At 40.6% G+C, this 26,776-nt stretch overlaps 2 protein-coding genes across 4 annotated transcripts in view; one reads left to right on the top strand and one right to left on the bottom strand.

Annotated features, from left to right (window-relative positions):
• Nucleotides 1-3,447: 3,447 nt before the first annotated feature.
• On the top strand, nucleotides 3,448-21,953 carry SLC16A14 (solute carrier family 16 member 14). 3 transcript variants are annotated; one of them, XM_030494690.1, is made up of 6 exons: nucleotides 3,483-3,815; nucleotides 8,083-8,212; nucleotides 8,521-8,797; nucleotides 9,490-9,633; nucleotides 14,844-15,839; nucleotides 17,537-19,750. In XM_030494690.1, the coding sequence occupies exons 3-6, from the start codon at nucleotides 8,536-8,538 to the stop codon at nucleotides 17,683-17,685; spliced, it is 1,551 nt and encodes a 516-aa protein (XP_030350550.1). In that variant the 5' UTR covers nucleotides 3,483-3,815; nucleotides 8,083-8,212; nucleotides 8,521-8,535; the 3' UTR covers nucleotides 17,686-19,750. The 3 variants fall into 3 exon arrangements, with proteins under 3 accessions (XP_030350549.1, XP_030350550.1, XP_030350551.1); XM_030494689.1 differs by having other exon boundaries at nucleotides 3,448-8,212; nucleotides 17,537-21,953; XM_030494691.1 differs by lacking the exons at nucleotides 3,483-3,815; nucleotides 8,521-8,797 and having other exon boundaries at nucleotides 7,982-8,212; nucleotides 17,537-21,953.
• Nucleotides 4,896-26,776, bottom strand: part of LOC115611563 (atherin-like) — a 46,892-nt gene continuing 25,011 nt past the window's right edge. The window contains exons 3-5 of the mRNA XM_030494695.1: nucleotides 7,335-7,437; nucleotides 7,036-7,176; nucleotides 4,896-6,486 (exon numbers count right to left, since the gene is read on the bottom strand). Coding sequence (XP_030350555.1) covers nucleotides 7,115-7,176; nucleotides 7,335-7,437 — 165 coding nt within the window. The 3' untranslated portion in view covers nucleotides 4,896-6,486; nucleotides 7,036-7,114. The remainder of the gene's footprint in view (nucleotides 6,487-7,035; nucleotides 7,177-7,334; nucleotides 7,438-26,776) is intronic.

Here is a 26,776-nt window from a genome sequence, read left to right as displayed (position 1 = left end):
GAATTCTTCAGCAACACAAACACGTTACTGAAGGAAAGAGGAAGTGAAATCTTTAAGTACCATAAATTATGTTTCTTTTCAACAATAACTGTGTAGCAGGAACTGACCAGGTTACTTGGTGATACTTTGCACTGGTTAAAAGTTCAGGGATCAAACAAAACTGGGAGCAAGACGCTTTTTGTCTTCTGTATCTTGATGCTGCAGGAACCAAGCTGCTATTTCAAATTTTTATTTCCTTATTAATCACTCCAGTACTACCATTTCATGGGAAGTAGGGTGGCTACTTAGTGAGAACTTTAGGGAGGAAGGTAATCAGCACTGCAGCCATAGTAGAGGAGATAGTGCTGGGAAGCTAAATCAGCACTTTATATTTTCATCAATACACATTTTCAGAGGGCTGAACAGTCTATAAGCTCTCCAGCACAGCTGCCATTTTGAGCAATGAGGATTAAGCAAGTGGTTAAACCCCAACGTGAAGAAAAAGCTGAGAAGTATGGTCTGGGTGAATGAACTGCTGGATAGGTTGAAACTGGATGGATTGCTGGGCTTTAATGGTTGTAATCAATGGGTTAATGTTCATTAACTTCACTGGAACTTGAATGGTGACACAGGATGAACCTGCAGCAGATTTTCAGACAATCCTGACTTAGAGGGGGTGGTTCCCAAACCGAACAGTGGACCCTTCAGTTGGGAGGACTTTGAGAAATTTAAAAATTGGTTCAACAGAAACCTTACGAAGTTTAAGAAAGAGCACAAAGTTGTGCACATAGGATTGAATAGTGCCAGGCACCAGTGCAGGCTGCCTGAGCAGCAGCCCAGCTGAAAAGCATGTGGCTGTCACAGTGGACACTAAATTGAATATGAGCCAACAGGGTGTTTTCAGTGTGAATCAAGTGAGCCATAGAGTGAGCTGCATTAGGAAGAGAGCATGGACAGCAGATGAATAGAAATTATTATCCCTCCTTAGTTAGTGCTAGTGAGTCCACACCTGAGATAATGGTCCTGTTTTGGGTTCAGTTCAAGAACCAGTTCCAGAACCAGTTCAAGAAGGATGTTAAGAGACAGGACAGGGGCATGCAGAGGGCTGTTGAGATCGTAAGCAGCCTACAGCATATGACTTGTGAAGAGATATTGAAGAAGTTTGGCTTGGCAAAGCCTAGCAATGAAGAAAGTAAGGGCAGATCTAATAATCTAAAACTACCGCACGGCAAAGATCACTGACCTGAACACTTCTTCGTAGCAAATAGTAAAACAAGGAGCAAAGGCCACAAATTGAGCCACTAGAGTTGTGACCGGGTGCATGTGATTGTGCATGGGTGGTGCTGCACAGAAACATACTGCCCAGATACGCTATCTTATAATCGGAGGCTTTCAGGTGCAGGTTAGGCAGAGCCATGGCTGACCTGAAATACAACAGGTCACAGTCCTGCTTCCAGTGGAGGACTGGACTGGGTGGACCCCAGAGATCCTTTCCAACCACCCCTTCTATGACTGTAGAAGTCTAAGCTACCTTAATGGCCCCCAGATAGTAAATAAAATGGAGTTAACAATTCCTTCTACTCCTGTCTTCCTCCCTCTCTCCCTCCCTCCGTTCCCTCTCTCTTTAAGTTATATTATGACATCAATTAACATAATGTTTAAGAGACTAGTAAAACATCCTTCCTTTTCAGTTGGGGTTACTCAGCGTGCCATCCAACCATTTTATACAGTTACAATTTCTAAGGCACCAGGGTCTGTCAGACTTGGTTTATATCTTTACTGGATCGGGCACTTTATGAATCCTTGCTAAAAACTCCAACCTGTTTCTGATATCACAGAATTGTCCTTCCCATTCTTACAAAACAGATCTTTTTACTTATTGAACATAATTTGTACCCTCACTGCTATATCTGCACAATTTAATGGTTAAAATTCAAGTAGATCCACACAGACCCGTCTTCCTAAGAGACAACATAAAGCCAAGATTTTACCCCAGAACCACAATGACATAGGCACCAGAACTGCTGACGCAATATGACACAGCTAAGTGAATTCTCCATCAGATCGAACTGTAAAAACAGAATCTCTGTTACCACAGGGATTTAAGCACGCAGATGGCATCTCAAGTACTAGAGGAAACTGGGGTTAACAGCCAGTCAAACAAATATTTTTGTGACCAGTCATCCCACAATCCACAACAGTAAATCTGTTTCTGTGGTAGGTTTAATAAAATATATTAGCATGTAAGATGATTCGCAAATCAAAATGCATGTGCCTCAAACCTGGGCAATACCACTAGCCAATAAGCAGCAAATTGCAAGTCCTTAGCATAAAACCTTTTAAGAAACCAGACTCCAGCCAAAAAAATAATGCCAAAGTTGAAATCTAGGGTACAAATGCCCATACACTTGGGCAAGGTGTTGTAAGACACAAAGTAGCTGAGGAACATGTATACTTCAGAATGACACACATTTGCAATACAACACCATAATCCTTTCAAATGGGAAATCTGGTTTTGTTTACTAAGACCCACTCGCAAGTCTCTGACACTAGACTGGTTATTTATTCTGGGAAAGGAATATCTTTTTAAGACTACAATGCAAAGTAGTATAAGATTTAGGTAAAGACTGAAGCCATAGCAATAGCCCATGGTCTGCCACACACTTGAACCAAAACCAGGTAAAAGTGTTTCATATCAATAAATTTGATGGACTAGATATATGATGGAACATTAAACATTTATGAAAAACATAAATGAGATTTGCCTGTGTAAACAGCACATAGGCCAAAGAGTATGGTCAAACAGAAATCTAGAAAAAATACATAAAGACCCCCAAACATGTATTTTTAAACCCCCCAAACCAATTCTCTTTTAACAGATTGTGAACAACCAAGTTATGCACACAGAAAGCATGTGTAACACCATGATAGCATTCCAGTTGGTCTCTCCTCATTTCATCTTCTCTCAAACTACCTCTTACGTCTCCTTCAACAGCCTTTATTTATGCTACCCAGTGCACTACTGTAGGACACAGATTCTCTGATGATGAAAGTTTTGTACAGTGGCATACTATCACTTTAGCTGGGTAAATTATTTGTAAATAGTCAAAGGAATGTATTGCAAAATGTATACCTCATTAATGTCAGATTGTTCAGAAAGATACAACTGAGGTCTGGATGCTGCTTTGAAAAAAGTAGGAGTATATTTCTTCATCTCTTCTTCTAAGGGGGGGGGGGGGGCAATATTTTTGAAGCTTACTTATTGCACAAATAAGGTACTATACCATAAAGCTTTCAAGCTTCATTCTTAGGGTGGTTTGGCTACATAAATTCAACCAGCCTTTCTGAAGCAAATATAATCCAAAGGGCATTAAAATCTTAATACTGGCTGATTGTATTGGACTATATCCTCTGACTCTCTCAGATGTAGATTTCCAGTGATAACCTGTGCGGCAATAAACTTCATTCAGCCACAAGAGTGTGCCTGTGAGAGGATTGCCAATCTCCTCCGCCAAACCAGAATTAGCCGGTATCGCAGGAATGAAAGAGCGTGGAGATTTGAAATTGCAGGGAATGGAGACAAGGCAGTGCAGAAGACGAGCTGCCCGGGGGACAAGTGGCCCGCGGCCGGTGCCACACTTCTACAGAGAATAAGCCCCTGGGCTGCGGGCAGGGGCGAGGCTGAGCTGGCGCGGCCGGCTGCGGGAGCCGGGCGCAGGTGGACACCGGAGCCTGCAGCAGCTCTCGGGGTGCGGAGCAGCGCCGCGGGTTTGCCTGGCGGCGGAGGCTCGGCGCCTTGGGGGGCCGGGGCGGCGGCGCTGGCGGGGCCCGGCGCGGTGAGTACCTAGGGAAGAGCCGCGACCCGCCGCACGGCAACGGCACCGGCACGGGTGCGGGCGGGAGAAGGCGCAGCAGCCGCGCCGCCTGCGGCAGAGGCGGTCTGGGCTGGGCTGGGCTGGGCTGGGCTGGGTTGGGCTGGCCCGGCGAGGTGCGGTGCGGTGCGGTGCGGTGCGGTGCAGCGGGACCGCGGGGCTGCCCGGGGGCAGCGGGAGGCGGCGGCGGCCCCTCCGCGCCGCGCTGCTCTGGGAGCGCTGCCGCCGCGGGGTAACTAGCGGTCATCCTTTGTGCTGCGGCGGGCGGCGCCTGCAGCCGTGCCGGCCTCCCAACACCGCCCCGCCGCGCGGCCCCGCCGCCGCCGCCGCCGCGGCCGCAGTCCCCGCGGGCCGGGGAGGCCGCCGCGGCCCAGCCCGGGCCCCCTCCCCGGCCGCTCGGCGACAGGCGCTGCCCCCGTGGCAGCCCGGGGCGGGGTTGGCGGCTCCCCTCGTCTGAGCAGCGTTCTGCATACATGAGCTTAACTTGAGTGGTGGGGGGCGCGTAACATGTACAGCTCCCGCGTATGTTATCTTGCGGGGTGGGAGGTGGGGGGAAGTACATCGCCTGCCTTGGGGCTGCTCCTGTAACAGCCTGTCACCGTTTACAGAACAGAGGTACAGCGCCTGACGCAGGCTGCCTGTTCCCTTGGCACCAAGGGGAGAAAAATTTACTCTGTGAGCCTACTGGGGCTGTCCCCGGGGACGCGGCACCGCTGGTGGGTAACACCGGGGCAGGGCAGTACCGAGGGGTCTCCCGGAGGGGTCTGAGCGGGGCCTGGGACACAGCCTCCGGGGAGCCGAATCTGGAAAAGGAGATGCCGACGACTTCATGCAAACTTGTGACCCTGGCAATTAGATTAGCGTTTTAAGCATTTAATTTCTCTGGTTTTCTCTTCCTTCCTGGGCATGCTGGGTGCTGGGGCTCTGATCTGCAGAAGTTGCTAGTATCCACATCTCCAGTGAAGCCACTGACAACTGAAGTGCTAGGTGTATTAGCAAGCTGAAGTTAGACAGTCAACACTTACAACACCCAAAATAAACTATGTTTTTAACAATTTTATTTTCTTTTTGTATGTCTTCAAAAGATGAATAGTTACGTGTGGCATGTCTACTGGGAATATTGTGAAGCAAAATTCATTGCTGTTTCTGATGCATTTAGGAGTTATCCATTAGAAGCGCCTTTAAACTATGATTTTATGCTATACTTGAGGCAATCAGGTACTGGAAGCGGTCAACCAAGTATATGTAAATTATTATTCATCATATGGACTTTTTACATCAAGATCAGGTGTTTTTCAATGATCCACTCCAATTACAAGCTAGAGAGCCATAGATCCACTGATTCTACAGGGAACTCGGGTGTTTTGCTGCTAAATTTGGTTGTATTACAGCACCTGCATTTGTCCCTAAAATAGCTCATGAGTCAGGGTTTCAAAAAAACTCAGCATCTTTGTGGCCACTAATGTTTGGTCCAGTTTTCAAAGAGCTCTGCATATTGTGTGTGCATAAAATATAAAAAGATTTTCTGAAAAGAAAAACTACACCCAAGCCCTAGTTCTTCTCCAGCTGACCAAACAAGAATCCACGTTCCCCTGCCTTTAAACACAGTCCCTTGAGAGGGGCTGTATTCAACCACTGTTGCTGCAAGTGGGTCTTCACCGCCTTGCTCACTGGGGAAATGTGGCTGGCTTCACAAACCAGCTGCTGTCATTTTCATTGCAGTTTCTCTAGGATTTCACAATTGCAAAGAGCCCCTTGGGTTTCTCTGCTGTCCGTGATGCTGTGTTTTTGACACTGTAATACTGTGGTGTGGGACGAAGGCTGAGGGCAGGTAAAGTGCATTTCTCCTAGGTGTCATGGGCCACAGAGTGGTGAGTCAATAGTGCGGAGAGGATCCAGACATACAGTCCTTGCTTCGTCTACAGCCTGAGAGCTTGAGCAATTACTGGAGATGACGTCCCCTGCTTTTGAGTGTAGTCACTCTGAACTTGTGACGTTAGTGGAAAGTTAGTATCATAAAAGTCGTAATAAGCAGGAATCCAGTTCAAAAGGAAAATACATACACTTTCTGAAGATTTGTGGGGGTTGATGCAAGCTTGACATTAACTTGCATCTACTCAATCTAAGCCTGTTCTGTTGGTAAGATTGCAAAGATAAGCATCACATCTTTGCATCTCAATCTTTTTTGCTTTAAATAACTTAAAATATATTGAAGATATATGTATTTCCTGTTTAAAAAAGAAACTTTTGTATCCAGTATTAGTATTCAGGTGCGCACAAAACCAGTCAAAAGCATGAAAGAGAAAGGTGAGGCTCCACATTTAATCCTGGCTCTGAATCTTCAGTTACATAATTTTGTTTTCCACTATCTAAGATGTACTGTAATATCCATCATACATTTTCATTAATCTTGCACAGGGCATGTTTAACAGCTTGCAATTTGCCTTCATTCTGCTACTTCTCATTCTTTCCCATTAGCATGGTTATTCACTATCTTTATTACCTTTATGCAGTTAGTATTCCTCTCTCTTGTGAGTTGGCTGAATCCTCCGTAAGTAGTCATTTAAACAACATCAATGGGGGATCAAGCTCCAAGTGTGTTAATAGGAAAGTGTTGAGATGTCGTCTTTAAGACCTACAGCAGAGGAAGGATGAAGTATGATTTTAACTAAGGCTGTCCCAGGCTGTCCTCTCACGTTCAAAAAAAAGCCTGTACCACCTCATGGCTCTGAGTTGTTGCCCTGCTACATCTCCTGCCTCAAACACCCTGGGGGACCTCCATAAAGTCCTTTAAGTATAAGCCCCCTTCTCTCTGCCTCTTGATTTGGAAAGATAAAGCCAATAAGTCATTTCAGTGTGTGTTTCTACTGGCGCCAAGGTGTGGACTCAACAATTGGTCCCAGCTTATCTGCTCATGCAGCGTTAAATGTGCCCAGTTGTTGTTCTACCTCACTGTCACCAATAGCTTCCACACCCGAGTTAGGACTACTGACAGTTTAGTCTGAAAACAGTATTCATCTGCGAAAATTTCATATCAGGAGTACAACATGTTTTAGCTCCAATCCACAGTATGAAGCAAACCAGTTAGCTCTTGGAGTAACCTACATGTTCAAGCTGCCCTTAGTTACATGTAATTACCTGCACTGTAAGAGATACGTGTCACTTAACTACAAAGGTAACTTACCCAGCAGCCAGTCTGGAGAGGTTACATATGTTGGCAGGTTTTCACTGTTTTCTGTGAAAGAAACAGTAGCTTTGACCAATCAGCTCTGACTCCATCGATGTATTAGTATGAAATACTTCAAGTCTGCCTTTGTATGTTTATCTAGCAGTAAGAAAAAAGTAGAATGGTTTGGAAAGGTAGTAACTTGAGAAGCAAAATATATGCATATATTTAAAGAGAACAGCCCAAATTTTCAGTTAGTACAGAATCTGAGTTGCTCCATTCACTGCCAGTTTTCAATAGTGAGGAGCTAGCCATACCTTCTGAGGGCTCACAAAACAGATAAGGAGCTTTTTTAGTCAATTTTTGACAACTTTCTTCTCTCTTTTGAGTGTTGTGGAGCTGATGTCTCTTTTTATTTCTCTGGAGAAGAAAAGAAGACAAAAAATTACCATCTCTGGTAATTTGTATTGTTGCATTTCTAGTCTCCATGGAAACCTATTTGGTGCTCCACAGTTGGGTAAAATTTCAATGTGTTGCAGAAGAAATTGGATGGAGGGAAGACCGGTTTCTGCACCTTGCCCGTTAATCAATTAAAAATGGTTTTGGAATTATTTTCACATTGTGTCACGGTCTTCACTTAGAGTAACAATGGAAGAAATCAAAGTAATCAAATTAAGCTGTTATGGCCTGATCCTACACCCACTTATGCACACAACTCTGCCGCTCAGTTTGATTCTGATAGGCATTGACGCTGATTTGGAAAAATTCTTTGGTTTTAGTAGGATTATATGGATTAAAGCTATGGAACTGAAAGCATAACAGCAAACTGTCAAGCTGACGCTAATAAAAAGCTTGCCAGAGAGGTGGTAACAATCCCCTTGTTACAAATTATGTAAGCAAAGCATTTTGAAAATCAAGAACCTTAAATCTTTGCCTTTCTCTGTCTTCACTGTTGTTCTTCCACTACTAAGGAAGAAATACATCTCAAAACTGGTTTCCTCTGAAAAGAGGTGGTAACTTCATCTACCTGCCTCTTCAGGATTTCATTTCTTTTTTGTTCTCAAGCTTTATGAACTTGAATACGAATCTTACTGGGGCAGCAGAAGGTGATACAGAAGAGGAATACACAGAGAGAGATCAGTCTTTTTTGTGATCTGTCAACCCATGAAGAGTGAGTGCTCTCAGCCATCTAAAAGTAAGTTATTTATATAGTAATGGAACTAATGCAGCTTATCGTCATCCTGTAAATAATCCTGTGTAGGCAGCCATGATAATAAGGTACACACAAAAAAACCCCACCGAAACCAAAAACCAACCAAAACATTAATTAGAGAATTTTCTAAGCATTTTACATTTGCTCAATGAAAAGCCAGAATTCACTTTACAGCTGCACTAAACCACAATGGTGAAATATGGTAGTGATTTATGCTATTCACTATAACCAAATGACAAAATCTGAGCATTTTGTATGTATTTTGAAGGTATTTACTCCATTTGTTTCAGAATACCTTGGAGAAAATGTATGCTAGTCGAGAGGATATTGGATATGATTTTGGAGATGATTCAAAAGTTGGAAGTAAGCCAATTAAGCCTAATCCAAACATCGATGGAGGATGGGCTTGGATGATTGTGCTTTCCTCTTTCCTTGTGCACATACTTATCATGGGGTCCCAAATGGCCCTTGGAATTCTCAACATGGAATGGCTTGAAGAGTTTAATCAAAGTCGTGGTTTAACAGCATGGGTTAGTTCCCTCAGCATGGGCATTACACTTATTGTAGGTATGTTCCAGCCTAATTTATTTCAAAACTACATAAGATTTTTTGAATATATTTGCCACTCATCCCTCAAGTGTTTTCTTACAGTTTTCCATTTTATTTGCAGAGCTGCCCAAGTTGCCTTTTTTATGTCAACAGGACAAATTTTACAAGTTAGGGGGAGAAAGGGAACAACAGGGAAGATGATAGAGAAGACAATTACTTCAGGAGATAGCATGAGCAGGAAAGGATGGCTGTGACTTCAAGGTCTCACTAGAATTAAGAAACCAGATGATCCATGAAGGTTGTCGTCCTCCCTGTGCTATTATCTGGGAGGAGAAGATGTTGAGTTTGGGCAGTTTGTATTTCAGTTTGGCAGCTGAACTAAAATTTATCTTCTAAGTTATGGGTGGATCAACCCAAAATAATACCTGGAGGGGTATGTTTGTGCATACATGTATATACACACCTCTGTCTTCCCTTCTTTGTAGGGCAACTGTGATTTTAGGTCCTGAGTGTATTTGCTAAGTATTTGGTTGGTTGGTTGAATTTTTCTTTCCATGATTTTAAACAATAATAGAGAAAATAAAATGAATTACATGAGTAGCCTGATGTTTGACATTTTGTTTAAAACATTATGAGTCTTCATGTGAAAAAAATTATTAAACAGTGTAGAGAATTAAATAATTATAACATTTTCCCATGTTTTTTAACAGGCCCTTTCATTGGTTTATTCATCAGCATGTGCGGGTGCCGCAAGACAGCTATAATTGGAGGGATACTGAATGCCCTAGGTTGGATACTGAGTGCCTATGCCTCAGATGTGCACTACCTCTTCCTTACGTTTGGAGTGACAGCTGGTAAGAGCTGAACTAATGTTTGAAAGTTCTTTCAATTATTTTTTCATTCCTTTGAAGGTAATCTGGGTGCATATAAAGGGAAGTCACACTGTAAAGTTAGTCCAGCTTTTCTTTCACAGTCTTTACAGCCTGTTATGTTTTCAGAAAACATTATTTACTCACTGGTTTGGGCCCAGTGACTTCTGCTGTCATTTAAATCTACCATGTAAAGATGGTATTTTTAGCAGTTTCTTCCAAGCAAATATATGACAGGTCATTTTTAATTAGAAGATTTAATGTAACCCAAATTCTAACAAGTGGAATTTGAAGATGTTAAAGCACTGTTGAATTATATATCTAGCTAACTCATCTCTTTGTCACAGGAAGAAACTGCAAATGTTTTCTACAGGAGTTGCTCCACATTGATAAAATACCAGATTATGCTAACTGTGTACTGCTTCAAAAGCCATTTTAAGGGATGTTGTGGGTTACTGCTGGTGGGCACCTAAGCCTCACAGAGCTGCTCGCTCACTCTCCTGCAGTGGGATGGGGGAGAGATTCAGAAGGGTAAAAGTAAGATAAAGACAATTTAATCATAGAATCATAGAATCATAGAATAGTTAGGGTTGCAAAAGACCTTAAGAACATCTAGTTTCAAACCCCATAATAATAAATAAATAAAAATAAATAATAAATAAATAAGAATAGGTAAAGCGAAAGCAGCATGCACAAGCAAAGCAAACCAAGGAATTCATTCACTACTTCCCATCAGCAGGCAGATGTTTAGCCATTTCCAGTAAAGCAGGGCTTCAAAGTGTGTAACTGTTACTTGAGAAGAGAAACACCACAACTCTGAATGTCCTCCCTTCCTTCTCCTTTCCCCGTTTTACTGCTGAGCATGACACCATCTAGTATGGGATGTCCCTTTGGTCAGTTGGGGTCAGCTGTCCCAGCTATGTCCCCTCCCAGCTTCTTGTGCACCCCCAGCAAACTCACTGGCAGGGCGTGTGAGAAACAGAAAAGGCCTTGGTGCTGTCTAAGCACTGTCCAGCAACACCTAACACATGCCTGTGTTACCATCAGTGTTTGGGTCACAAATCCAAAACATAGCACCATATGAGCTACTCTGAAGAAAATTAACCGTATCCTAGCCTCAGTTAGGACAATGCATGTGACCATATGTCACGTGAAAGGGAGAGATTTTCTTGACCCCTAGTATTTGATCTGTTTATCAGTGCCCCAATATGCTGAGACCCTTGTGCCCGACCAGTCTGCCAGCATCCTGTTATAGGGACCCTTCACCAAACAGTCCTGTGGGATTGGAGGGCGATTTGACTGACTTGTTCAGGGAAACGCACCTACAGCATCAGGGGGACCCCTCAGCGGCTCTGCCCACTTTATCCGAATGTGTTACCCGCTGCGGGTGACTGCTGGCACCCACAAAGGACTAACACTGACAGTTTATGGAATAACACTTTTTATTAATATAAAATCATGACAAATTAAGGTTTGTGGTTTGCTGGTGGTAATATCTGACTGCAAAAACATATTTAAAGCAATATACAGGCAAGCTCTGGTCTCCAATGACAGTATGCAGTGCGCATAAAGTGTAAATCTTACCCAATAGGTGTCCCTATGGGGGAGAAGACAGGTTCAGCCCATTGACTGATTTCAGTGGTTATGTCGGAGTCTTCCCTAACTTCTCCCCTATTCTCAATTTACTTTTATACTGTTTCTTTATGTTTAGGTGGAGCTTGAATGACTCTAGTCATACATTCTTTTATTATTGATTGGTGTGAAATTCTCTCACTTCTCACGTAAATATATAGCTGATTAAAAATGTAAAGTGCATAAAGTGGTCATACGTTGGAGGCAGGTAACTTTGGGATGGAGGTGTGTGTTAGTATTATGAGATTATAATAAGCAAGGTTTTCCTAAGGGAAGTAATCTCACCACAGTTGCTGGCTCAGCCAGGGACATCTCTTATGTTTCCCATTTGACAGCTGCTATGCGGTTTATCAGCTGTATGGTACCACCAAATTCCCAGTTCTGCAGGGAGTACAACAGAGCCTGGCTGCAGTGCCTCCACTCTGCTCTACCCTCCATTGCTCCTATAGGATAGCAGATTGTGTTGCCTAAGAAACCACGGTGGAGCAGATACCGTGCATGCCAACTGTCCTGAAAGTGGCAACTGTATTTTACCCTAAAAAGTTTTCTATAATACTACAACTTATGTGAGATCCCAGTTTTCTCTATTCCCCCTCTCCCACAAGTGATTTTCCCACACTTTATTTCAAACATTGTTTTTAATAAAGGATATTTGGATTATATCAACAACCACTAATAAATAGCAACTAATTTTGTTACATTTTTTACAATCAGAATCACTGAAAGAAGTAATATTTTGTAATTTTTATTGGATTTAGCCCTGTAGAAAACCTTTTGACATGTGTAAGAGCCCAATCAAAATATGAAAAGGCATGCGTGTTTTGGCATCTTTCTTGAAAACCAGCAGATCCTTCATGCCTGAATGCTCAGTTTCTATCAAAATGTAGCTTATTGTGAAAAAATTTAGTTACTTTAAGAAAGTTATGTAGAAGAACCCGGTATTATCTACTTAAAGCACCATTTTATTCACTGTTCGTTTCTGGAAAGTGATACTGTTAATAGAAAAGAAAAATGTTAGAGTGATCCAAGTAAGAAATACAAAATTTGGCCTTTAATTATTATCTGAGCAACACAGAGCAATTTAAGGGGCTTTGAAATACTATTCACTCCATGGATAACATGGCCAGTTATGTTTGCAAATGAAGCATGGTATCTATGTTGTATGTAACACACAGATGCATTATGAAAAAACCCAGATTGTTTACAGTACTAATGATAGCTTCAGTACCCTCCATTCCCGCAGACTATCCTTTCACAGAATTTCATAGGTATCTGCAGAATTTCTTTACATAGTTTTTTATCTAGCTCTCTGGATGGAAAAAGAAGTGAAACTATCAAGGATTGTTGTAATGATTCTTCATACCACCATACCAGAGATTTCAGTAATGTAAATTCCTGAGCAAAGAACAATAATGACAGGCAGGGTTCTGCCCTTTCTGGAGTTTCTGTTTCCATATATATAGAATATAATCAAGCAGACAGGAATCTACGCACTCTTTCTCTCAGCCCTTGCTGCTTTTCAGAAGGATCTTACACGAAATATCAGACAAAAAGGCAGAGATTATACAGTGAATTTAAAGAGGGGTGAAAGATGCATTTTCAGAAAAAAGAGGAGGCAAATTTTTACATGAGGTGTAGAAGTGAGATGCTGCTGCAGGAATAAAACAAGTGTAGAGATGCCCGAGATATTTTTTCCAGCTCCATGAGACCTCCATTCACCATGTCCTCGCTTGCCATCCTCTCACCATCCCTGCACTCATGATCTCCTCACTCACTCATTGCCTCAGTCCCTGTCCACTCACTCCTATCCCCTTGCTCACCTCATTCACCACCACCTCAGGGAGGTGTCTTTCATGTTCTCCTGGCCGCTAGAAGTAAGGCTGCCGTTCACTTATGGTGGCCACCTCCTACTGTGATTACTTCAGGGCCTCCATGCAAGTGCTTGTGGGCTTACTCATGGCTCCTGTTCTGCCTGGTGGTGACCCACTGTGCCAGATGCCCTCACGCAGTATGTCCCTGTGATCCCAGCTTTGTCCCCCTGACTGCAGCCATCCTGCTGCCTCAGCTCCCATCCCCAAAGTGCCCCTCACCTCAGCATGGTTGCCCACCCCAGCTCCTCACAGCCTTGTGCCCTCACCTCCTGGTCAACAGCTTCATCCAGCTCCACAGGCTCTCCTCCCTGTAGCAGCAGTAGGGCAGAGGAGCCTTCTTCCCCCTCACCCTTCCTGGGGAGCCCCGGGGTGGGTGCTGGAGCCCCCGGCAGCAGGGAGTCCTGTGGGCTAGGGGCCAAAATGGCCCCTGAGGCCCTGCATGGGGCCAGGCAGGGAGACCAGAGCCGGCCATGCTGCTGCCATCATGATGAAGGGTCACAAACCTGTGAGGAGAAGGAGTGGGGAGGCCTGTGGCCCTGTATTTACCTGTGGAGGGCACATGCCTTTGCATGGAGTAGGACTACGTTTTGCTTTGTAGTCCACAGAATGAAAAGATAATTAAAAAAATGTCTCATTTCTACCTGATCATGTAATTTGCGTAGCAAAGAAGTACATACTTCTAACAGGCAAAACAGGTCAGCTCTGACCATGGAACACTGCTGTGATGCTGAGGTGGGTTTTTTTCAGGCTTTGCTGGAATAACTGCTCTTTCTCCATCGTAGCTTCACACAGCTACGTTATCAGCTATTTTAGGGACACTTTTAAACCCAAAACACTCTTCTAAATTATGATCACGATGAATTTGGAAACATCTTCTGCATACACCTCTTCCAGTCCAAATCCTCTCTGTCCGGAATTTGCTGTGAGAAAAACTGGGCAACTGTTACCTTTAATGATGTATTTGCACAACTCTCAACACTTTCTGCTTGAAATGGGTACTATTAGTACCCTGTTTTAAACTACAAGTGAGGGATTTTCTACACAATTAGAGATCTGCCTTTTAAGAATATGCCTGTGTAGCTACTGTGTGGCCATGGCTGGGCTTCCCTGGAGTGCCCAGAGAGAAACCCAGAAGCCATACGAAGTTCCAGCACTGGGCTAATCCCCCTGTGCCTCCTCCTGAAACATACCTCACGGTCACTGTGGCTCCACAGTTACAAAGCAAGAACAAAAACTCAGTCTGGATCTTCATTGCTGGTGAACTTGTGCAAAAGCAACAAGATGTGCCCACTAAGCAATTTCTGGTTGCTGGTACAACCAGATGCGGGTATTACAAGTACAGATACTTCAAAATAGGGTTTGTTTGCTTGTCCCCACATTAACTGTCACTGACTTATTGTGAGATGTTTGGGACTTTCCAACAGTGTAATGTCGAACTGAGGTAAAGGCTTTGTTTTCCGTTTCAGTTTTTCCAGCAGTTAAATAGCAGTATTGTGTTCTCACTGGAATGAGTATTGCAAATTTTGGAAAATACTATAAGAGGGAAATGAAAGCTAACATAAGAATTGAATATTTATTCTCGCTTTCACCACTGTGCTTGCATACAAGTTAGGGATAAAACTGATGTGTTTTTCACTGCTTTGTATCTTGTTGGCAAAAAGTTCAGATTAATTTTGGGTTTTGTTTCCATAGGCGTTGGAAGTGGCATGGTTTATCTGCCTGCTGTGGTCATGGTAGGGCAGTATTTTCAGAAGAGAAGAGCGCTTGCACAAGGACTCAGTACCACAGGAACAGGGTTTGGAGCTTTCCTAATGACTGCCTTACTGAAGTACCTCTGCATCGAGTTTGGGTGGAGGAACGCCATGTTCATCCAGGGTGCTATCTCCCTAAACCTTTGTGTCTGTGGAGCGCTTATGAGACCACTCTCTCCCAAAGACATGGTTAGTGAAAAATATGTTGTGAGAAGTAACAGTGAAGATAATCAGGCAAAAGCTCTGTCCCATTCTGCAGAGACTATAAAATCTAATGGAGTCCTCGGTGAAGAATCGGGAAAAAAAGAAGAGGCAACAAATGAAGAAGTGCTTGATGGTGTTCAGCACATAGAATCCGGAGGTAAATCCAGAGGTGGAAGGAACATGTATGGACTGCGTATTCTTAAGACAGTGAGCCAGCTGACAGTTACAGTCAGGAAGGGCTTTGCAATATGGTACTCCAGCTACTTTGGAGCTGCATCACTGTTTACCAATAGAGTATTTGTGGCCTTTATAATTTGGGCTTTGTTTGCCTATAGCAGCTTTGTCATTCCCTTTATTCATCTTCCAGAAATAGTCAAGCAGTACAACTTGTCTAGTCAGAACAATATATTTCCTTTGACATCCATTATAGCCATTGTTCATATTTTCGGTAAAGTGATTCTTGGAATCATCTCTGATCTCCCGTGCGTCAGCACATGGAATGTCTTCCTCATGGCTAACTTTACCCTGGTCACTTGCATTCTTACTTTGCCACTAATGCAAACATACATTAGCCTGGCTGTGGTTTGTGCTCTAATAGGATTCTCTAGCGGCTATTTTTCTCTAATGCCTGTTGTGACTGAAGATTTAGTTGGAACTAAACACCTTGCAAATGCTTACGGCATCATCATTTGTGCCAATGGAATATCTGCATTGTTTGGACCACCCTTTGCAGGTAAGAAGTTAAACTGTGGACCAACAGATGTTTGTATAATAACTGTGTGACTCGTTCTATTATTAAGATTTCATATGTTGTGAGCATGTGTAGTTAACAGAATTACAGCTGCTCCAGAATGGACAGTAACATCCAGCTTTACATTGTGCAGATGTACAGGTCACATCTGCTGGGTACCATCTCACTATTCACACAGTACAAATTACAATCCTTGCAAATAACCCCAAATCTATTACAATCTACGTTTTCAATGGTATGTTTCCTTAAAGTATTATCATACACCTTTTTTAAAATGAGAAAGGTTTAACCCATTTTAATGTGTTTTGTGCAGTGTAGGAACTATACATACTCATGCCTCTATCTAGATGAAAAAATGACAAATAGTTTTCAGAGTAGGCAGGTGTCTGTACCATAGTAATACCCCTAAGAACTATAGAGTGTGTTTGGGTGCCACCACTCTAAGCTGCCAGTGGGTATGCTGATTTAACTAACTTTTAGCTTTGCCTTCCTTCATCCAGAGATATCTACTTTGGGGACTTCACTGCTCATAATCTCTTTACTGCCATCCACAGCAGAGGATAGAAGTGTATGTATGTTGTCCCTTATGTTTCTTAGGTTTAAACAAACATTCTTAAATTTTCTCATAGAAAGAGGCGGAGAAGTACAGAAGAGATGCAGGTACTGATTGTTAATACTATAGCCAGACTTCAGCTGTGTTTTACAGAGATGCAACTCAGAAGCAAGCAGTAAGAAACCTTGTCAGTAATGGTTGTGGTCGACCAGGGATGGCATGAGGCTGAACTGAAGCTATTAGCAGCACAAGCAACCAAGAAAAGCGAGAATGCTCTCACCTTCTCTCTCCACCTTTGAGTGAACTGACATGATTTATAAGAAAGCTCATTCATTCCTCTCTAAAAAGCAGCACTTTTTCTACCATATATTCTTTCAGCACCTCTTAGTCTGTGCTGAACATGTCTTTGTATTTGGTCAATAGTAACGAAGCAAATTAGTTGGTGTAAAAAAAGCTTCTGAACTTGAGGTTACATTGCAATGTAGCCAGCATGACATGAGGGAATTTTGCTATTTTGGGCTCTCAAACCTTTCTGAAGTAACTTTAATGTATTTTTGCAGAGGAATTAAGGTTGGAATGAGAGCCATTGCAGTACTGAGATTGTATCTCTTGAAAAGTCTTTTATCGGTATGTGAGTTTTTGAGAAAGCTATTGGGAATGTGCTTGCTTGCACAAGGCACAGCATTTGAACCGCAGTGCTGGGCATTTTACAAAAACAGTAGCACTGTGGAAGAATTAATTGGTTTGGGATTCCAAAATGTCTATTTTAAAGTCAGACTTGTGACAACTTGCTTGAAAAATGTACAGTTATAGAGAGAATGCTTGCTTGGCTTCTTAGGATGGCACACAGCTAGAGTCCCATTTTAAATCTTCCATGATACTTAAATGAAGGGATAAGCTTTGCACTGGTTTGGGATTCTGGTGAATGAACAGGAGATTTTGTGAATACATTTCCATTTGTAGCATCTAGAGGAGCAGACAGTTGCCACCTCTTTTTTCCACAAAAACCCCCTACAGGTTTGACTGAAATGTCATGAAAGAAATGTGCAGTATTTTTCATGTTTTCCCACGCAATGTACCTTGTTGCTAAGCTTTGTAACAACCATGCTTTGTCCTTATTTTGCAGGTTGGATCTATGACATCACACAGAAATATGATTATTCTTTTTACATATCTGGCTTGCTATACATGGTGGGAATAGTATTTTTACTTATACAACCTTGTATTCAAAAGAAACAACCAAGAGAAAAATCTACGGAAGAAGCACAAGTATAGAACAAATTCCAGAAGATTTTTACAGAATTTTCTTTGTTTTCATGTTTCTATTGTATGACATTTTGAAGCTGTTTTTCTTATGGAACCAACCACATTGAGCTATACTTAAGTGAAAAGCAAATGTGCACCAAAATGCTAATAAATTATTAGAAATATGTTTTTAAAATGAGTTAAGATCCTTTACTTTAAGAACTAACAAATAAGCAATTAAAAGCACCCTGCTAGTCTTTTCAACTTGAAACAATGCTAGGAGCTTGTACCCTTGCTTCTCTTTTTACTACTCACCACTAGCCATCGGTGAAACTCCATTGACTGCAGTGCAGTTACTCCTGATTTACACTGGTCTTACAAGAGAATACGATCAGGATATGAATGATTTATAAAAGCCCTTCTTACTATGTATTCTGTCTGATAAAAGATTAGTTACTGAGTATGAGAAAATGATTGTATTTCTTACCTGGCTAGTCAGGTAGTGTTGAAATGCTAGTACAATAATTCAATTAATTCTGTACTGAAGTTACTATTTCTGTAATGCAAAACTGAAGGAAAGTACTTATATTTTTCCTGTAATTACTCTCTTCTTCAAGGATTTTTAAATTATCAACTATCAACTGCATAATAAAGTAGCCATCCTCAATACATAGGCTGCCTGCATTATAAATGCTGTGACACTTAATGCCGCTGAAGTAAAACATAAAAGCAGAAACAGGCAACATATGGAAAAATACTACTGTTATTCACAGACTGGAAAATGTTTCCAGAAACAGTTGGAAGTTTCTGGTTGCTTTACCAAATTAGAGGTATTGCAGAACTTTGTAACATTGCAATTGACTCCCTCCGTGGGATTTGTCAAGTAAACTACTAGAGAAACAGAGTTAAGCAAAATTGGCCAAATATACTTTTAGAAAGAACAGGACTACAGCACACTAAATTTTGTTGCAATAAAATTAATAACAAAACCTGTTACATTATAGCAGTTGTGTTGCTGCTCATAAAGCACACCATGAACTGTCTATGACTGGTCACGTTTGAGATGTTTATTCACTAGAAAATCAGATAATGCAGAGCATGGCAGAGCTAAAGACCACTTAAAATATTCAAATTACTTTTTTTAACATGAAATACCTGGTAATCAATGCAGAATGTTTTGTGTGGTGGTGCAGGACACGCTTTTTCCAGCTATGAGAGCTGAGCCTGATGTTAACTTTCCTATCAAATAAAGGTCAATGTAGGTTTTTTTTCCTGCTAGCTTTTTGAAAGTTTATTGACACAAATCAGGTTCACGGTTTAACACTGATACATGCTGCTGGAATTCTTTAAAAGCAATTGATACTATTCAATGATACTGAACAGACATTGGGAAACAGTTTAGAATGCAATGGTATCATTATAGAGATCTTTTTCATAGCTGCAAGGTTGGTTCACAAAAAGTTCTGAACCATATTTTGTATTGTTCTATATTGCAATTCTCCAGCTTCATAGTTTCACACTTGTACAACTGTTGGCAGGGTCATACTTTAAAATAGATCACTGAAATGAGCCAAATTAAAAAAGAAAACCTTAAGAAACCCCCGAGCTACTTTAAGATTTAGATCAGTTCAATCATACAGGATAGTTATGTATGGCCTTTAAAACTGATGTTAAAACAACTGAGTTGGCAGCAAACTGCAACACATGGTATGAACACGCAGTCAGCAATGTCTTAAAATCAGCCTTTTTGTTGGAGGAAATGTTCATGTAAACTACACTTTCACATCAGTTCTTTTGTTACAGGTTTAATGTGTTCTTGGTGTGAGTGTTGCTGCTGGCTTATTTTAACTGAGCTATCTTTTATTGGTGTAATATATATTGAAGTGATGATTTCCCTCAATTTCCTTTTTTTTTTTTCTTTTTGAAAGATATGTACCCTTTATACTTAGATCTTCACTTTGTCTTTTGTCAAAATCAACTTTATTTGCATATTACTGTAATGCATAATATGTCATTTACTTATGATATCTGCAATATACCTTTCTATAGAAGTCCGTACTGGGCCATATAATGGAATAAACTTACATTACCCAAATTTCACTTTCTGTTCGTTTACTAATTAAGTTCATTTTTTTAAGCTTAAAAATGAAGATTCTCCGGCAAAATTATTCTTCTTATTTCTTCTAGCAAAAGGGACAGATACATGGTTGATCAAGGAGAAGGGAACGTGGCCTGTCAAAAGCAAGTTAAATTAGGATTTAAAACTAACATTCAGTCAGTCCATATTGACTCCATGGGTTCTAGTTTCCTAACCTGAAACTGCCTAAATCTGTTATGAGAACACAAGCTAAGCAAAAATTCCTTGCTGGTAAATTGACAGAAAGTGAGAAAAGAGGGTCTGTTGTTTAGTAGCTCTGCTTACATACTGTAGTTCTTAAAATCACCTCTCTAGAGCAAAATTACATTTTACAGTATTTTATTGAACAGAAATTTTATGAATACACTATTTTATGCACATCATGATATTTATGACATTGTCCTAAAAGGAAATAGTCACAAAGAGGAAAGAATATACTTAACCGTTTCTTCTATCTAAAGATCTACAGTCACCAAATGGTTCAAGAATATTGGTATATAGTTGTAGAACAAAATATTCTTAATCTAAATTAGCAAATACCTTCAAAGGATTAAAATACCACTTTATAAAGAAACAATCATTGAAGAACCCTGTATTCGTAGTTTTTAATCAGTTTATACAATTCAAGTTTAATACCTGACATGTTAAAAAATTGTAAACATAATACACTCTTTGAATATTACACTAGTGTACCCAAATACTGCAATCACTGGTTTTAATACTTGGGTCTTTATTCAGTTAGCTTTTGTTCTGAGTGTTTTGTTTCTGCCTCCTCCTTTGAAGTTGCAGCTGTAGCTGAAGACTGTGAAGAATTGATTCCAGGCCATTTCCTGTGCAAGTTCTTTCATTTCAGGTGTAATTGTGCTACACGAGTTCCCCACAGTATTTTCCCACAGTGCATTACTGTTACAAATCTCTAGTAAGAGAAAGTAGAGACTTGAAATCATAATTTGGCTGAAAAGTAGAGGCTTAAAATTATTGCTGAGTGGCTTACTCACTGCTGATTATTTCACTACCCAAAATGTGTTTAGACAACACAGGTACCTTGTATGAAGGTCACTTGCAGTGCAATCTGCCTGCCCATCTTGAAAGGCGCAGTATTAGTTAAAACTCACAATGACATCAGTGGAAGTTTTGCCAGGGCAAGATACCGCATGTTCTTCTGTGGAAAATCTGAGAAACCTCTTTTCATATGGTATCAAAGGCCTTTCTGCCATAATAAAAGCAGCTGTAAGGCCACATACTCTCCTTGTATGTAATTCATAGAGCCCCACTGAATCAATGAAGCTGTGTATGATTATAAAAAGAACTTGTCAGGATGTAGAAATCACATCACAATCACAAATCTGTTTTCAAGGTAAGTAAAAGCAGCAAATTGCCTTTGGACTTACACTGGAAATGCAATTCTAGGAAGCTTTCCGAAGCAGCGTGTAGGATTAACACTGTTTCTTGGGAGATGCCTCCCTCTTTCAGAATGACTCCATAAACACAATCAGGTGGAAATACTACATTATAAACAGGAAGAGACAGTCATGCAATTTGTTAGGTGGCAGAATCATCATTAAAAATAATTAGTAAGATAGTGCGTCATTGTATATTATCTCTCTATTTTAAGTTATACCAGAGCCTAATAACATTGATTCTTCCCCCAGACATTCCACTTTTCTAAATGTGTAATTGCAGGGAGTCATACTGCATTACTGCAATGCAAGTGGCTGGTATGTCTGTCACAAGTAGTAACAGAAAGAGAAAAGCAAAAGTCCTGGTACAACTTCTGTTACATACTGCTGATGTAGCTGGATGCCTTAAACTGCTGTATTCACTTAACTACAGCAAAGCTGTAGTATGTGTGGTCCTATTTTTATTGTTCTTGTATTGGGAGAGTGCTCAGACTGCGGGCACGCATAACATCCTAGCGTATATATGCAAAGGAAAAGCAGGGATTATTGGGGAAAGATTGCTGTAGAAGTCCTGAAACGATAATATATGCATTTTTAAAGTTTTTGTTATATTTCTGCTTGCTCTCTGTCTCTCACCATCCTGCTGTTCCTATGAAAAATGGACACCATTAAGTTAAAAATAGCGGAGACTGCGGTTTAGTATCATAGATCTATATTTCCAAATACAGTGCTCTGTTAAATAAAAAATACGGAGAGAAAAAGCTACGATCTCTGTCATTACTGCGGCTTTCTGTCCCGGCCAGCGGCTTCTCAATTGCGTAATGACAATGAGAACTTCCCTTCCGCGAACGGGAGCAAGCCGCGGCTCCGGCTCCGGCCGTGCGCTGGGCGCCCGGCTCCCTCTGGCGGGAGCGCATGCCGAGCTCGGGCAGAGCCGGCGTTTTGCCTGTCCTGGCTGGCTGAAGACCTGGTGCGAAATGAACCGAACGAACTCGACCCCGAGCTTGTGTTGGGACACATCGCGGGAGACCAGCTCGCTGGAAAAATGTTTGGAAAGCTCACGCAGTGCTCGAACGGTGGTGTTCACGTTAGGACTTCTGTACTTTCTTCTGAGATGGACCTTCTTTTATAACCCTTAAAAATAGCACTTAGGACAATCTAAAGTACTCTGAAATGCATATTGAAAGCATCAGAATACTCTGGAGAGCAGCCTTTATGTTCAGAACTACACAGTCAGAGAAGTGCCATGCTTTGGGTAACAAATGGAGATAGTTACCCAAAGATAGTTACTAACTCTCTTTAGTTCAGCCTATGAGGGATGCATTGCACGGGATGTACATATGGAGCCTCTCACACTCCTCTTTTCAGTCCTGAGTGCAGAGACTGTTCTATTTTTCCCTATTGAAAATCTGAATATGCTATAACTCCACAGATGCAGCATTCCAGCCTACATGTCAATTAATCTGGAAATGAAAACTTACAGTATTGGGGCAAAATTTTAATTCCTTAAAAGTACTGCTGAAATGAAAGAGAATATGACATTACTAGTTGCAATAGGTTATTTCAGTACCTCATCCTACTCAGCTTGAACTCTGCAAATGACAGATTGCTTTCAAATACACTAATAAATCATTTCCTGACCTCCTTCTATTCATTCTTTTCCTCTCCTTTAGTTGTTTTTATTCTCTTATCCTCTACCAATTGTTTCCCAGTCACAATATCGACTGTTTTATCTTCAAACTGAAATAAAGCCCAGAACTCAGCAAGTTTATCTGCTTCTATCTGCCCTTCATCTCTAAATTCACAACATGCTCTATTTTACTATCTTACCATTTTCTCCTGGGCTTACTTTGCACCATTTCCTATTTATTGTGCTCACTTGAACTCACTCTTGCTAAAGCATCTGTAATGTCTTTGTAGCCATGCCACAGGAACAGAACAGTCATGTCCTCTTCAACTGCCAGCAGTCTTCCACAGAACTTTTCTTGAAATCTTGGGCTACATGGCCTCAAAATAATACAAACCCTGTGAGTAATCTCATCCTGATACAATTTGGAGATGTACTCTGTACCAGAACATGTCCTGTTCTCCAAAATAACAGGTTAATCTGTCTCTCTGAAGTCTTTCAGGGAGTATCTAGGTGTCAGATCAGACTGAGGATGACTAAACCTGTTTTTATCTTCCTCCTGAGGTCTCACCATTACTTATGTTTTCAGTAACCGTACGACCCATAACTTGACAGGCTTCATTCTAGGCTCCTACAGCAGCCCTGGAGATAAAAATCAAGCTGTTTTTCTCTTTTGTATGCTTCTCTTCCTATTTTCCTAAGTTAAAACCCTTTTCTCCCCCTACCTGAGTTACTGCACCAGCCGTTTGTCAGGCTCTGAGTGGGACAGAAAATGCAATTTTGAGGTAAATTCGGACCCACAGAAATGAGCTTCCTAGATCACAGCTTTGAACATACTATCTTTCCATCCCTCCGACTACCTGACCCTGTGCAGACTAGGAAGCTGGAACAGACGACCTTTCCAACACAGCCTAAGCTATCCTATGACTTTTCTCTTTTTGCACTAACAGATTGGCCCTCATTCTCCTGTGACTTCCTGGCTATCCCTGCCAGTTTGTTACCCCTCATTCAGCACTGAGAGGCCACCCTTAGCTCCAATCAGCCTCCTGCATTTCTTACAGTTCCTTGCTATGAGGTCTAAAAACCCTTGAAAAAATCTCTTTCCTTGTGCTCCTGTCTTTTGTCAAAGACTTAAAACACGAGCTCTCCAGGAATGGCAATGACTTTTTTGTTTGTTAATGAGTCTAGCATAAGGGGCTCTTGGTCTGTGGTTGAAGTTTCTAGATATTACAAGAATACAAATCATAATGCAAAGCATAGATTTTACATTTCAAATACTTAATCCTGGAAGTAGTGCATAACACTCAACCATGGGTTACAATGGAATTATCTGGATCATTGTGTTTATTATATGCAACAAAATTTTGCAGGATAAGCACAGTCTCTCTAACTGCCTTTTTAAGATCTAATTTTTATTGCACCCATTCACTTGTTTGTATACAGATGATCAATTTATTGTCTCAAACTTTAAGTAAAGCAGACATATTGATGATTATATTTAACATGAGTCAAAACCAACATGCTGCACAGAAGAGCTAACAATCTGAAAATAATTTATATATTTTTTTTAATTTTCTTTTTTTTTTTTTTTTTTTACCATTTCAAATCTGCTTGACACTTGAGAAAGCCTGGCAATACCTTCAAGCTCCAGAAAGGAAATGATGTACAGGAGCAATGGGACAGGAAGCCGTTCCAGGAAGTCATAGTTACCTCGGCACAGATTGAGGACATATTCCAGAACTTTGGCACCAAACACTATAGCAATCTGAACTGTGATTAAAAGAACAACAACCCACGAAGAAACCCAAGGGACAACAGATTTGTAAAAGCCTGAAATTTCTTCACAATAATCCCACATTGTTCAGATATATCTGAAAAAAATCAGAATTTCTTTTTATGTTTTCTAGAGAAAATAACATATAATATCTTATATTGAACATTAGTAATACATAGTATTTCAATTCATCTTAAGAGCTGCTAGTGGCATCAGGAAAGCCTGTGCAGTAAAACATAGCTTTAGTTAAAAGACTGTACATTGTCCAGTATACAGCAAAAACTTGTCCCAGCTCAAGAACATTAAAACAGCAGCAAGGCTGAACTGAAACTTGCCCAGATCCATTTTGTCCACTTTTCCACATACATATACATTTATTTACATAAAGAGTGTGCAATTTACTCAGGAGGAGGTTAGTAAAATGACTGGAAAAAAAATACCTCAGTTGTATGTTTTGGGGAAAATAATGATGGCTCTGACATTAAAAGTCCCTGCAGTTCTGCTTCTTATCTCATGGAGGTACAATTAAACCTCTAAAACGAAATTGAAGACAGTTATCTTCAACACTGATATGATATTTTTTGGCTCATTCACTTTGTGATCCAATACAATGCCAATTTTTTTCTATAGAAAAAAAGTAGCTTCACTTTGTGAGCTACTCCCTATCCTACATTCGTACAGTCAATTATTCCTGCTCCAGTGCCCAACCTGGTCTTTTGAATTTACCACTGTTTTTTTCAGATCATTTATCCATTTTATCAAAGTGCTCTAATAAAAACACTAGTTCATTATAAAATGCGATCCTGAATCTGATTTGCTACACTTCTAATGAATGACCAGTGGTAAATTTTGGAGCTGCATGCTGTTTCCTAAGATCTGATGACACGAATGCAGTCATCCAGATTGGTAAAGGACTTTTTTTTTTTCCCCTCATACAGGGACTCAGTGGGGATCAAATTTTAAATTTGAAGCAGAATTACCATTTTTTGTTTCTTTTTAAGCAACTAGAGTCTATCTTCTCATGTATGTTAAAGTCATAAAAGGAGAACCAGAATCATGGAAGTTGAAACTATACTGACTATAGGCAGTATGTGCATCCAATTTTGATGCAGCAATTTCCCTTCCAAAATATATTGTAAGATTAGTTACGAACCTCAAGCTTATGTGCAACACATTTGAAAGAGCTTTCCAAATGACGAGATTTTACAGTTAAGATATTAAGACTTTTTCTTCTCTTTTTGTTCCAAATATCTCTAAGGTAATTATGTAGAAGGAAGCTATAACCGTATCTTCCTTCATGTCTTTGGGTAGATGGCCCAATATTGTTCGAGCTTTCTTTTCTGTTGCTATATGATAGTGCAAGCGCAAACAATTTGCTGTCGGCTCTCATTTGCCTTTTTACTTTCCACGCCATCTCAGTAATTTTTCTCAAACTCCTTATGCAAGTACAAAAATGATCTACACAGTCAACTATAATTGTCTGGCTGATCTAATTCAAGCTGATACATCAGAATGATCCAAATCTTCACAAGCTAAGAATGACAATGAAAATGTTTGTAGTGTGCATCTATTTAACGTTGAATGATTAAGCAGGCTACTACATGAGTATTTGTAGCTCCTTGAGTTTTCCTTGAAAATTATTTCTAGAAATAATAATGTGACCTGGTTTGGCTATTTAAAAATATATTTAGCTGTATTTATCTTGCTTTATAAATGTATCTGCAGCTTATGATGGACTAACTGCGGAAGTATATTGAACTTCAGGTTTTCTGTGAAATATTCATCCTACGAGTGCTAGATACTACTTGATGACTGACTGACTGTTCACACATCCAAAAATGTAAATAGACCTCTTTTCTCTTGCCCGACAGTATCATCAATTAATTTGCCATCTTTAGAAAACCATAACAAAAATCTAGCCATATACAAAATCTTGCCCTGTCCTCTTGGCTTCATTGAGATTACGAAAAGAAACTAATGATACTTTACTTTGCTGTCTGAAAAAAGAAAAGAAAATATCTCAAAACAAACACAGATCTTTACAGCTTTATGGTAGTTAATAGAAATATAATAAAATCTTAATGTTTATTATAAAACTTCTTCAGTTTTCAACTGGATGCTTCAAATGCCTGTATGGGATATTGATAAAATGTTTTATTTGCAGGGGGACTAATTCTTCCCAT

Source organism: Strigops habroptila, chromosome 8, assembly GCF_004027225.2.
Source record: "Strigops habroptila isolate Jane chromosome 8, bStrHab1.2.pri, whole genome shotgun sequence".
NCBI classification, from domain to species: Eukaryota; Metazoa; Chordata; class Aves; order Psittaciformes; family Psittacidae; genus Strigops; species Strigops habroptila.
Note: the sequence above shows the minus strand (reverse complement) of the source record. Positions and strands in the feature narration are given on the sequence as shown.

Bases quoted from the DNA above. Each gene is read 5' to 3' on its own strand.
- SLC16A14 (XM_030494689.1), top strand. From the start codon at position 8,536: ATGTATGCTAGTCGAGAGGATATTGGATATGATTTTGGAGATGATTCA. The intron at 8,798-9,489 runs GTATGTTCCAGC...GTTTTTTAACAG, and splicing joins GGGCATTACACTTATTGTAG to GCCCTTTCATTGGTTTATTC. The intron at 15,840-17,536 runs GTAAGAAGTTAA...CTTATTTTGCAG, and splicing joins GTTTGGACCACCCTTTGCAG to GTTGGATCTATGACATCACA.